The following is a 12,248-nucleotide window of genomic DNA, read 5'->3' as shown; positions in this document are numbered from 1 at the left end:
CCTAGCAGATCTACACCATTTCCTTCCAGTTCATCCACCCCCCAAACTCTTTAACCAAACCTTTAGAGAGTCCAGAATGTGGAACTAGAAGTGCCAGTTTTCCGCTGTCCTGCTCCACATGAGACAAATGGATAGTGGTGGAAATGTACTTTCGTTCCTTTCCAGTTTATTGTGGTGATGTCAGAGCTGAGTGGGGGATGAACAAGTATTTGTTTGTTTCAACATTCACCAATGGATTTAAACTTTGTGTAACTATGAAGATGTTGGAAATGGGATTGGTCTCATGTCTAGAGAAAAATGGGTATTTACTTGCCTCAAAAAGACTGATGTTATCCTAAAGTATGCTTTGAATGCCCTCTGGGCATCTTCTACTGGAGTCGTTTTGACCGTGTTCCATAAGGAGAAGGTCTTGGGCCAAACTCAAGGCAAACAGCAATAAAGCCAACCCAGGCAGAGGCTTATCTTTACATTCAAACTGCTTAGTGCTGGAGGTATTTGGCTCTGCATTATGATCGTTACGTCCAAACTTCAATATCCGTTTCCTCCAGTCTTCCCTGTTGACGACAGTCTGCTTGTTCTCCAACTTAAGCAGATCTACACTATGAAAATATTAGGTCGCAATAGAACTCAATGGATGCTCCATTCTTAACCCCTAATGTGTTCGACAACTTTTAAGAGGCTCAGCTCATCTAGGATTGGGTTGAAGTTCTTCCTCACCAGACTCACTCATCCATGTTTTTACAAACCTTGCTTTGTGTAGTAGTGTACAGTCATCTTGGAGCATTAAATTATCCGAAATATGTTGGCATTCCTTTCACTGGAACCAATGGGAAGAGATGTATCTCCGGAAAAAACAGACCCTCAATCCCTTCAACACTAGATGCTACTCTGGACACAATGCAGTTAAGTAAGTGTCCTTCTGGCTGTTGCCAAAAAAAGACTCATTCTTTGGATTGCCAGAAAGAGAGGCAACATTCGCCACTCTACAGAACAGCAGAGAACATGTTTCCAATGGCAGAATGGAAACATGTCCCAATAAAACATTACATCACCAGAAGCATTGCATTGCACTTGGAGACGTAAGGGTTGAATGTAGTTATTCGATCATGAAGGTCTCTTTAGTTTGGCTGTGTTGGTGTCATTCCCAATCATTTCCACTTTGTTATCATACCACTAGCAATTGAATATGGGTTATTTAGTAGTGAGAAGAAAAAAATCACAAGGTACAGTCCTGGACTTCCTGAGAGTAGACCATTCCTTCAGAAAGTAGTCTGCATTCCTAGTTTCTGGATTTTTTGTAAGTCTGTGGCCACAGAGGTGATTGGAATACCTGAATGCAATAATTTAAAGAGGTGATTGAGCCAATACTTTAGGTTGTACTTTAAAGTATACTTCCTTTTTCTCTGATTTACCTACTAAACCTTTTACTCTGGCCTTTGAAAGGTTCTCCCTCCAGAGCCCCTTAATCTAAGGGGAAAACTCACAAATAACCTTTTTGTACCCATCTCTTCTTTGCCTTAAATACTTACATTTAATTGCGGTATTTAAACAAAAAAGCAGTCTAAAAAATTCCTGTTCCTCACTAATTAGAAAGAGTGTGCACAGTACAAAGTCCTCCCCCTCCTACAAACAACAAGACAGGTTTAAGATGTTGATGTAAACAATTAGGAGCAGGCCCACATACATTCACATGAGATGACTATAAGCAAAGGGACATCTGTGTTTGTTTGCGCCCCGTGGCTCTTTGTCTAATGAGAACTGGTTTCCAAGCTGCAACATCACCCTGAAGGACAGTCAGACTCAGGGAGACAGCTGGGGAGCTCAACATCTGGACTGGGGGTGGTTGACATCAGCGGTGTTGTATATACATCGGTTTCTGTGTGTCTGTGACGATGTGCAGGCAGGTAATCGGGAGCATTTCCAAAGAAATACAGCGTAGGATTGCTCAAAGTGTTTCCCTCATTCATAAAATCTGAGTGTTTGTAGTGTGGTTTGTAGTAGGCAGAGTGGCCCACGTTTCCTCATGTGTCGGTCCGTATGGATTAAATGTTTAGAAAGGCAGATCAACAAATGGTTGTGGTGGGTGTAAGGGGCAGAAAGAGGGGTGAGAAACCCACAATACCCAGCGAAACAGGAGATGAGAGAGGAAGGGGGCAGGAGAAGTGAGAAGATTAAACATTAGAGGTGAGTTTTTGAAGCAGAGGAGGCGGCCTTGTCAGTTGGGGTATAGTGGAGAGTAGCACGACCTGGAATGGGATTGTTACAATTTGATCAAATACAAGGTTTGAACATACATTTCAGAATAAAAATACATAACATGATCAAATTATTTTCTTTACAATGACAACTATATAATTGTAAAACAATATAGAATAATTGTTACTGAGATTCTCAACTATAATTTGAAAGCTACATTATCTTATTAGCTGTGTATCTGTTGCAAATCTGTGCAAAACTATGTCAATGTTCTGCTGGTGTTGAAAAAATGCAAAGTGTTTCCACTAAAATCACACATGAATAGGTTTCATGCGATAAGTAATTAAAAACATGCAGCACCATCATCCTCCTACCACTTCCTGTCGTCTTCTTTGTCATTTCTGCCAGTAGAAACAGATGATGCAGAAAAAGCGTTTTCATTGCAGTTTTGCAAAATACACTAATTTCCTTTTCTTAGTGGTTTTTATTTAAAAGTTTTTCGAAATTACCATTTCTCAGTTAAGCAAATTTATTTTCATAATTCCAATGTGCGCAGAAAGTGTTGTCATGCTCCTTTAGTTTCCATGCTATGTGCAACCCTTTCAAAGGCGTTGCAATAAATGGACTTTAAACCGTAGCAGTAGTATGATAGGAAACCTTTATTTTAAAGAAGTAGAACTTGATACTAGTAACTCTCTCTTTCCTGGTAAAACATATAAAAACGACAGATTTCACTAATCATTATTGTTTTTAACATCTTAATTTAATCAGCTGAAAAAGTGAACAGAAATACTCAAGTAGGAATATAAAAACATTACTTTGAGTTAGTTCACCTACTGTCCCAGTATCTCTAAACAGATAATTCCCATATTAATTCCAAAACAAAGACTATATGCTAGTATATTGGACTGAAGTGATGATTAAGTTGTTTGCAGATGACATTGTGATCTGTAGGGAAAGTAGGAAGCAAATGGAAGATAATGATGGTGAAGCTGCATGAAGTAGAGATACTGAAGATGGCTTGACAGATTTTATCTACGTCTGTTGCTTCCTACTGAGGAATAATATGTGAAGTACGACTTTATAAATAAAGTTTTACACTAACTTCTGTTTGAATCCTATTCAGTTTGTGTTTCTTTATTGTGTCTCTGAAGGTCAATACGTTCCAAACTGTGATTGGATACGATGAAACCGACTCGTACGTTCTCTTCCTTTACCCTGAAGATGGACTCAACTTTTTTGGGACGCGACCCAAGGTAAACGTCATGGGTTACCTGCAGTCTTATAGACACGGGTTTATTCAATCTGTTTTAGTTAAAACCGGTTTGAAATCACTCGTTTTCTACTTGTTTTCCCAGGAGTCCTATAATGTGGAGATAGAGTTTCCTGCTAGAGTTGGCTTCAGTAGAGGAGAAGTTTCATTTTTAATCATTTCCAAAACCGATGGACCTTTTTACAGCGTTGCCCAAGATGAAAACGGTGTTAAAAGGCTTTCTCAGTAAGTAAAATTATATTATAAACCCTTAAAACCAACAACCTTTGGCAGCTATGGACCGAATGATTTAAAAACTGTTAGGTGATTGCACAAGTAAAGCCTGGTGGCCCTCTGAGTAGTTTGTACCCTGCATGATTATAAACGATTATGTGAATGACGTTCTGAACGTCAGAAAAAAAAGTCAAATTTTAGAAACTTTAGCCTCTTAAATATTGAAAACACTCTCATATACAACTGAGACAAATGGTGGCAACAAGCTACCAAATAAGTTAGCTAACACTTTTTATCTTATTCTCCTTGTAAATAAAACAGAAAACCTTTTTGAAAAATTCAATGTATTTGCTTAGATAAATAACTCAGTTCACTGATGAGGTTACCTAGCAACCAAGAAACCTAACACTGTTGCTAGGCATTTTAAAGGTTGTTCTGTATTGTCTGATGTTTTTACTTTACTTTTTAGTTTGTACTTTTGCTCCACATGATCTATTCATGTAGTTTCCTCTTTTCAACCCTGGTAACATTGGACTATTGTCATCTATTGTAAAACATATGAAAACAGTAAAAAACATCTATTAAATTCATCTGGAGGAGGATTTCTCTTCTTTATTCACTGAATTCTCTTAATGCCAAATTAAAACAAGCAATGTGGAAATTAAGTGTGTTTATCAAAAAGGAGATCTTGTTTTTGGTTGGTTGGCTTGAAGGGAAAAACTTGACAACTGATGAATCCTGATCTGATTCTCCAGGGTTGGAAACACTGGCGTTCCAGGTGTTTGGCTCTTCCACACTGGAAAACGGTTTTCTTTTAAAGAGATCACTCCTGCATCCATTGGCGGTCTCCTTGCTGTCCCCCCTACTGCTGGTTATGGCCTCTATCTGGTAATAATTGTTTGTTGTGACGTCCAACGTTTGGCTCTCTCATCTCATCGTTCTGAAGACTTCACTTGCTTTCTCTCCAAGGACACAACCACTCCAGAATACGGGTTTGATGATTACAACTTTGAGCCAGAGAGCCAGGAGGAAGTGGATGCTGCTGGTAGTCCCGACGCTCCAAATGCTCGATCGGAAGACTCCAATCGCCAGTTATCGTACAACAGAGAAGACGTGCCATTGGCCTTGGAGCCGGTAGAAAGGCAGTACACTCCACCCAGGTTTCCACTGACGGTTCCAGAAGGGCGCACTCAACGGGTCGAGGAACAGCAACCACAGGTAGCAAATTTATCCTTAAGTCGTTGCTCCAAACTTCCTTCAATCCTCTTTTTTGTTTTATTTAGTCCTTCCATCTTATTTACTTCCATCTTACTTTTCTTCTTGTAATCAGTAGAGATGCCCCAGTCCGATATTTATTTCTGTATCGGTACAAATTTTGAAACAAATTCTAGATCGGGTATCGGTGACAATGTGCCCCATCCTTTTGGGTAGATCTATTCAGTCTAATTCTATGCTTCATTCTCTAAGCGACGTCATCCTTTATTATTTATTCCTAACTTAATTTTCTGGAAGATTTGTTTAGTATGACCAAGATAGTTAACCTATTGTTTTTGCCAGCCTTTATTATTGATTTTACATTCTCTGTTATACTCTTAATTGCACTGACTGAACAAATTAAAGTTGTTTTTATATGTTTGATCAAGCTTGTGACGGTGTATTTAAGTGCAGATTTTATCAAGAATAAGTTTGTTATTCATTACATTTATGTAATTATTTTTTTTTTTAAAAAGAGCAGTTTTAAGTATGTTTATAAATAAGTTTTATTCAGCTGTTTAACTGTTTCAGATTGATATCATACCATACTAAAACTCAGATATCAGTATTGGAAGTTGAAAAAGAAGAATTGAGAAGTCTCATTTCCTCCCAGTCTTTTCCTGTTTCTTCTCAAGATTTCTGGAGATTTTGTGAGTTGATCGACTTTTATTCTCTCGTTCTGCAGCTTCCTTTGGAGGTGGTGGACGTCTACCCCCCTCTGAGAAGCAACCCGCCCCTCTCCCCTGGAGGTCACGTCGTCAGCGTGGATGAAGATGATGTTGACTTTGACACAGGAGGTGAGAGACAAACCACACATGCATCTGTTTTTGTTTACTGGCTAACATCATGCTAAGAATCGCATGGGAAAAATACTCTGGAGTTATAAGTGTGGGCTTTCTCTTTCTAAAATAAATCTTTACACTTTACTGAGATCAGTACGTTTTGAGGACTAGCTTTATAATTTGGATTCGGATCAATCAGATGTTTAACGTTTATACAACTCTGTCTATTGGTAGTTTGGTAAATTAGATCCAAAATGCTCATAGAAATTGAATGACTAGTGATTAGATCATAAAAAGATAATCCACAAAAGGTTTGGTCTTTTCAAGCCAGGATGAAAAGTCGTTCACTACATTGTATGCTTCAAACTGCAACTAATAGGATTTTGTGTAACTAATTGCTGTTTTTTTCTTTATAAATTATAATACAGTAGCAGTAAACATTGTGCTGTCTTCATGCTGTAAGCGCTCATTAATTATTTATATTAGGAGTAAGATTTTATAGCTATTAAATTAGCTAGAAAATACAGCTAAGTGATTTTAGTATGTCAATATGTCACTTTTACATAAAAAATATCTTTCTTTTTTTTTTTACCAATTTGTTAAACCTGTCACCACGTCACAAATAATCTGTGAAAATCTCCTCCGTCTCTTACATAAGCTACTATTGTCTCAAGAAATGTTCTGCTCCCAACGAAAAACTACCAATCACAGCGAGGGGGAGGGTCTTAGCGCTGTCAATCAGTCTCATTTACGTGGTGCTAAATGAGCTAATAGAGGAGAAACAACTTACCATTTATCCGCTGTCATTGGTGGACATGCTAACTAGCCTTAGCATTCACAACAAGCTTTGCTAGCTACAAAGGGGTTGATTGACAGTACTAGTACTCGTCTCCTGGCTCTGATTGGTTGTTTCAAGTTAGCACTGATCAGAGGAACTCGATTTTTTTCACAGACTATCTGTTTAACATCATACAACAAATATTTTAAAAAATATATTTTTATTTTATGGAAAATAGCTAAATTTATCTATTCTTCCCACAGTTACAACTTCCTCACTGAAGAGCGTTTGTGTTAGCATGACTTTGTAACAAAAAATCATATAATTCCAGTTGATTTCTTTGTAGATTTTCAATATTTGTGTAAAAATCATTGTTTCTAAACAGCTTTGTTATTTTACATTGATAAAAAAAAATTTTTAATTTCCATAGAAATGTGTGAAGGCCAAAACTCGACACCAATCTACACCTTTTTTAACTAAAATCCTTTTTTTTTTTTTTTTGCTAGCCAGAAATTAGAAAAATATAATCTGCATTTTCAGCTTCTTTTGGGACAAAAAGAAACTAAATTTGAATTAAAAACCCAACAATTATCCAAATTACTTACATATACCTCATATATAAATTTATCTTGGTGCGCCATGTGCTACAGTTTCCTGGTATTACATCAGAACAAACCCAGAACAGCTTTCAACAAGAGTGTGTGTGTTGCCTGGAAAGCAATCCCACTCAGTGAACCAGATGACTTTTGTTGTGAAATGATGCTAAACAAATAGCTGAATTAACCAAGTTCCAGATCTTTCCCCCATTGAAAATGGGAGTTGAATTACTGTGGTAATAGACTGCAGCTCTGAATAAGAGCAGCTAAGAGGGAAGGTGATTTAACACAATCAGAAACACATGTCTCTTAAATATGACTTTTTTATTCTTTTTTGTTGTTACTATTTGTTAGATTCATCTGCGTTTGTTTATTTATTTATAGTTAATCTACTTATACTTTAATCTAAATATATATTCAAATCAAATGTACAAATAAGAGATGTGTATTTTCTTTTGCTTTAAAAAGCTTTTTTGAATTTGGTTTTGTACATTTACAGTGTTCACATCTGGTGAATTTCTTCCCTAGTTTGTCATTTTACTGCAGCTTTCATTGGGGTGATTTTCAAAACTATTTCTAAATTTAATAAAAGACTTTACAGTTTACATAAAACACACCGAGTGTGAAGGAAAACTAAACAACCTGCTGATCAACATGGAGGGTTGAATACAGATGCACACCACACTTTCCAGTTTAAAAAAAAAAGAGAAATATATAAAACCAGTTTAAAACCATTTATGATTTCCTCTCCAATCGTACTTAAACACTACTTTGTGTTGGTTTTACTCTTAAAATTCCCTCTAAATTTGTGAAAAGTTTATTTTTGTGTTGAGGAGTGACAGTATGTATCAAATATGAGCCAATATGGAGGAACGGTGAGAAGCAGGAGGGCAACTCTAACCCTGCTTTCTGCTTAGCAGCCTGCAGTACAATACAGCCGTTGTGCAGCGTGACTCCAGGTGTGTGTGTGTGTGGGTGTGTGTGTGTGTGTGGGTGTGTGTGTGTGTGTGTTCCCTTGCTGCTGCTCTCCAAGGACTTGTCATAAACAGAAAGTGTTTTCAGTCAACCTGGTTACATAAGGTTTAACGAGTCTGTGGGTCGAAACTCTTGAAGTCATTTCACTTGAAGAACAAGAGGATAATTCAGGATCTTCTCAAAAAAGATTTTTCCTTAAATTACAAGAAAACTCAGGTTTTTGTGTCTTTCTGTTGTTCTTATTGTAGATATTTTAGATATATTTTATCTGATAAAGTAAGAAAACCAACTAGAGGTCATAAGATGAGACAAAACAGAGAAAAAAACACATTACTAAAATAAAAGTCTTTCTGCTTATATTGTAACGTAACTTAGAGCTTTACAAGATAAAGTTTCGGAGAATGAAATATGACTTTTAAAAGTTTTTGCAAATAAAAATCTGAAAAGTGAGAGCTGCATATTTGTCATCCCTCCTGTGTCAATCGTTGTACATTTAGAGGTTTTCTGCATTTTTCTTTGCAAAATTCCTTCTAATTAGTGAATGGAGAGATTAAATGAGAATTTAATCAAAAATTGTCAATTGGATTTAATCTGGACTTTTACTACTTTGTTTTTCTGACTGTTTTGTCTTAAAATTAACTTACATACCCCCCAGAAAGAAAATAAAAACAGGGACACACCTACTCCCCCAACAAATACCCCTAAAAATTAAAAAATAACATAAAAAATTTTAAAATGATCATTTTTAAAGCTTTAAAGTTTGATTTCTTCTGCACCACAGCAGATGTGTCCACCCTGTTCCAAAGAAAGAGAGAAGAAAGGAAAATAATCACAATGTTGGAAGTAGTGAGTAAAGTTAGTCACTTTTAGTTTTACTCTGCTTTTGGAAACGTTCAACATAGCTTCCAAGAAAACTGTTTACTCCATTTTTTAATGCAGGTTGCTACATTTACCTTGTTTCCAAAAAACATACAAACAGTTTGCTTCACTTCTTGTATTGAACATTTAAAATCTCGGATTGTTTAGCCTTTTCAAGCTCTTGTGATTGATTTGGGGATAAAACTGGGTTGTGGAGGTTAGATTATTTATCTCAGTGGTGATCTGAACCGTTTCGTTGTGTCGCTAAGCGAAGCAGAAAACGGTTTTTGCAACACGTGTCCTCACAAGCAGGAAGCAGTGGGAGGTAGGACTGCAGCAGCTGGTTTCTGTCCAAGAAGCGTTTCGACGTATGTTTGTGTATGTCTACATATTTCCCCAGATACCATCCACACATCCTGCCTGGATTTCCATGCATGAATACCAGCTATGTCCAATTTGTTTTCCTCCAATTCTGTCTTTTAAGTCGGAGCAATTATAAATGTCGTAATCAAGACAACAAATATGCCGATTAAGCTAACATAGACGCGACTGCGCTGTCGTATTTAGCTTGGTGGGAGAATCAAGGCAAAAGCAATACAGCAGAAAATACAGAAACATGTTGATGAAACTTTAATGTAGCATCAGAGGTAATGAAAATATGAATGAAGTTAAATACAGAACAAAACTGGAAAATATGAAGCTTATTCATATGTTGTAAGGTGTCTGTGGATCTTTAAAAAGTGTGGAATACCTGGAACTATAACTCTCTTTTTCTTACTCAGTGATCCAGTACACTACAGAGAACAAGGAAACATGCGCCAGGTTGGTGAAAACAATCTGTAGCTTGCTTATAGTATTGTTTCAGGAGCTTTATGACTAAATATATTTATCTCTCTTTGCTCAGGTTCCAGCTGCAATGTTCCCAGAATGCATTCTGCTCAGATTACCCCACAGGATTTTGCTGCCACTGCCGACCGGGCTTCTACGGAAATGGCCGCCATTGTCTGCCAGACGGTAAGACAAAAACACCCAACCATTTAAAGGCCACTAGTACCATTAAAACCTTTAAGAGAAACACAAAAATGGTCTACAGTCAGACGTTTTTGTGTGTTTGACGTCGTCTTGCTCTCCAGGCGCTCCTCAGCGTGTCAGCGGGAAAGTGAGAGGCACGGTGACGGTGGGTTCGACTCCGGTTGAGCTGAACAACATCGACCTTCACGCCTACATCGTGGTTGGAGATGGAAGAGCTTACACAGCCATTAGTGAGGTAGACGACTGAAAACATAACCTTTAACCTCTGGGGATACAGTCACAACAAAATATTGAACCGAAAGAAATAAAACCACATTTTACAAATAAATAATATTCATTTAGTGAAATAGAAAGTCTCCACAGACAACTAATTGCTATAAATAATTCACATTTAGTGACCTTATTAGTCTAATCTAAAGAGACTACGGTAAGCAGTCGTTCATTTTATTGGAAATAGAGGCAACATGATGAGACAAAATAATCATAAAGTTAAATTTTAGCTTGTCATGTTCTTGGTTAGCACAATTAGCAGCTTACGTTTCTGTTGCGTAGGTACCGGAACCAGTGGGCTGGGCCATGATGTCGGTTTCACCAGTGGGAGAGCTTTTCGGTTGGCTGTTTGCTCTGGAGCTGCCCAATAGCCAAGCGGGATTTAAAATCACAGGTGCTCTTGTTTTTGTCTCTTTCCTTGGACGACTCTCGCCACACACATGCAGTTTGTTCTGTGGCGAGGACATTTTGTGCCTCGCTGACTCGTCACTCAGCCAGATGCATTTTCTCCAGAGATGCGATGCGATATGAAGCGTCTCCGTTTAATAGGAAACAGCTGCATGCGTGTTTGTTTTGGAGAGCACATTTTTCCCTCCTTGTGGACAAAAACAGCACCATTAAAGCAGTTTTAAAAAAGCAAACCTGACAGTGATTGATTTGTTGATGTTTTGTTACCAGGTGCAGAGTTCAGTCGTCATGCTGAGGTGGTGTTTAGCCCCGGCAACCAGCGCCTGTCCATCACGCAGACGGGCCGCGGCCTTGACGAACACAACCACCTCAGTGTGGATACTGTCATTAATGGCAATGTTCCATTCGTTCCACCTGGAGCTGAAGTTACTATGAAGCCCTTCAAGGAGACCTACCAGTACTACCCGTCTGGTAAACATTATATTGCATAAGACGATCAATTTAAACCATTTTAAAGCTACAGTATGTAACTTTAATATGTTTTTTTACATATTTGTTAAAATGATCATTCCCAGTTCTAACCACTCAGTTAGAAACAGCCAATCAGAGCCAGGAGGCGGGTTTTAGTGCTGTCAATCACTCTCATGCTCAACCTCTCCGCATTGCTCTATGCTATGCTACAGCTGGTTATGTTATTTTATTTTATTAGGTTTATTTGATCAGGACAGACACACATTAACATAGAAGAACTGAATAAATTTGAAGGAAGTGTCTGCCAACAATGCTAAGGCTAAGGCTAGTTAGCATAGCCACTGGTGACGGTTTTCCAACTTTTTCTGCTGTTAGCACATTTAGCATTGTGCATGAGGTTGATTGACAGCACCAATACCCGCCTCCTGGCTCTGATTGGTTGTTTTTGGTCGGGAGTGGTGCATTTATTTAGCAGCTCAAGGAGGAAGATTATCCGAATATCAGATTATTGTTTTTCCGTCCTGTAGTCGCCGCCTCCAGCTCTGTCAGGGAGTTTTCTGTCGGTTTCCCTGAAAAGGCCTCAGAGTCTCACACGTTCCACCTGAAGCAGAACATCACCTACCGCGACTGTCGCCACGGAAACCGGGCTGCCACCCCGGAGACGCTGGAGATCAACATGGAGAGGGTGTTTGTGATGTACGTCAAGGAGGAGCGAAGCCTGAGATACGCCATCACCAACAAGATCAGCCCGGTTGGAGGTTCGCATCCTAAACCTCATAATCCACCTGATAATCTGTAAGCATCTCAAAAAGCCCTTTTTTGAGATACTTACATGTACTTGCATGCAGAGAGGTCAACAGAAGCTAAGCTAGATGTTGTAACAAGTAAAAAACTTTTTAAAAAATGTTAATGTAGTAGATTTTGACATGAGTTGAGTACTAAATTGGATTATTTTTAGATATACTGTTCGATAAAAGCAGTAGTGAACACACTTCTGCTAATCTGCTAATTTTTTGTTTTGTCCTTTAGCTTTTTTGTTAGTTTTGAAAACGTTTAGCGCAGTTAGCATCATCTGAGTTTATTTTTCCACATAAATTCTACAGCAATAATTTACTTGGTATTTCTCTAAACTTTATCTGTAG

At 38.0% G+C, this 12,248-nt stretch overlaps 1 protein-coding gene across 9 annotated transcripts in view; it reads left to right on the top strand.

Annotated features, from left to right (window-relative positions):
* nid2a (nidogen 2a (osteonidogen)) overlaps nucleotides 1-12,248 on the top strand; it is a 94,709-nt gene that overhangs the window by 54,477 nt on the left and 27,984 nt on the right. For all 9 annotated transcript variants that reach the window (XR_006370017.1, XM_044110092.1, XM_044110097.1 and 6 more), the window contains 11 exons: nucleotides 3,351-3,452; nucleotides 3,555-3,694; nucleotides 4,438-4,570; nucleotides 4,652-4,900; nucleotides 5,622-5,733; nucleotides 9,708-9,747; nucleotides 9,830-9,939; nucleotides 10,059-10,192; nucleotides 10,510-10,621; nucleotides 10,906-11,106; nucleotides 11,634-11,864. Coding sequence is in view for 8 of the 9 variants with exons in the window: in XM_044110092.1 (XP_043966027.1) it covers nucleotides 3,351-3,452; nucleotides 3,555-3,694; nucleotides 4,438-4,570; nucleotides 4,652-4,900; nucleotides 5,622-5,733; nucleotides 9,708-9,747; nucleotides 9,830-9,939; nucleotides 10,059-10,192; nucleotides 10,510-10,621; nucleotides 10,906-11,106; nucleotides 11,634-11,864 (1,564 nt within the window). In the remaining variant the exon portion in view is untranslated. The remainder of the gene's footprint in view (nucleotides 1-3,350; nucleotides 3,453-3,554; nucleotides 3,695-4,437; nucleotides 4,571-4,651; nucleotides 4,901-5,621; nucleotides 5,734-9,707; nucleotides 9,748-9,829; nucleotides 9,940-10,058; nucleotides 10,193-10,509; nucleotides 10,622-10,905; nucleotides 11,107-11,633; nucleotides 11,865-12,248) is intronic.

The sequence above is a fragment of the Gambusia affinis genome, linkage group LG24 (assembly GCF_019740435.1).
Source record: "Gambusia affinis linkage group LG24, SWU_Gaff_1.0, whole genome shotgun sequence".
NCBI lineage: Eukaryota > Metazoa > Chordata > Actinopteri > Cyprinodontiformes > Poeciliidae > Gambusia > Gambusia affinis.
This window is presented reverse-complemented; position numbering and strand designations above follow the sequence as displayed.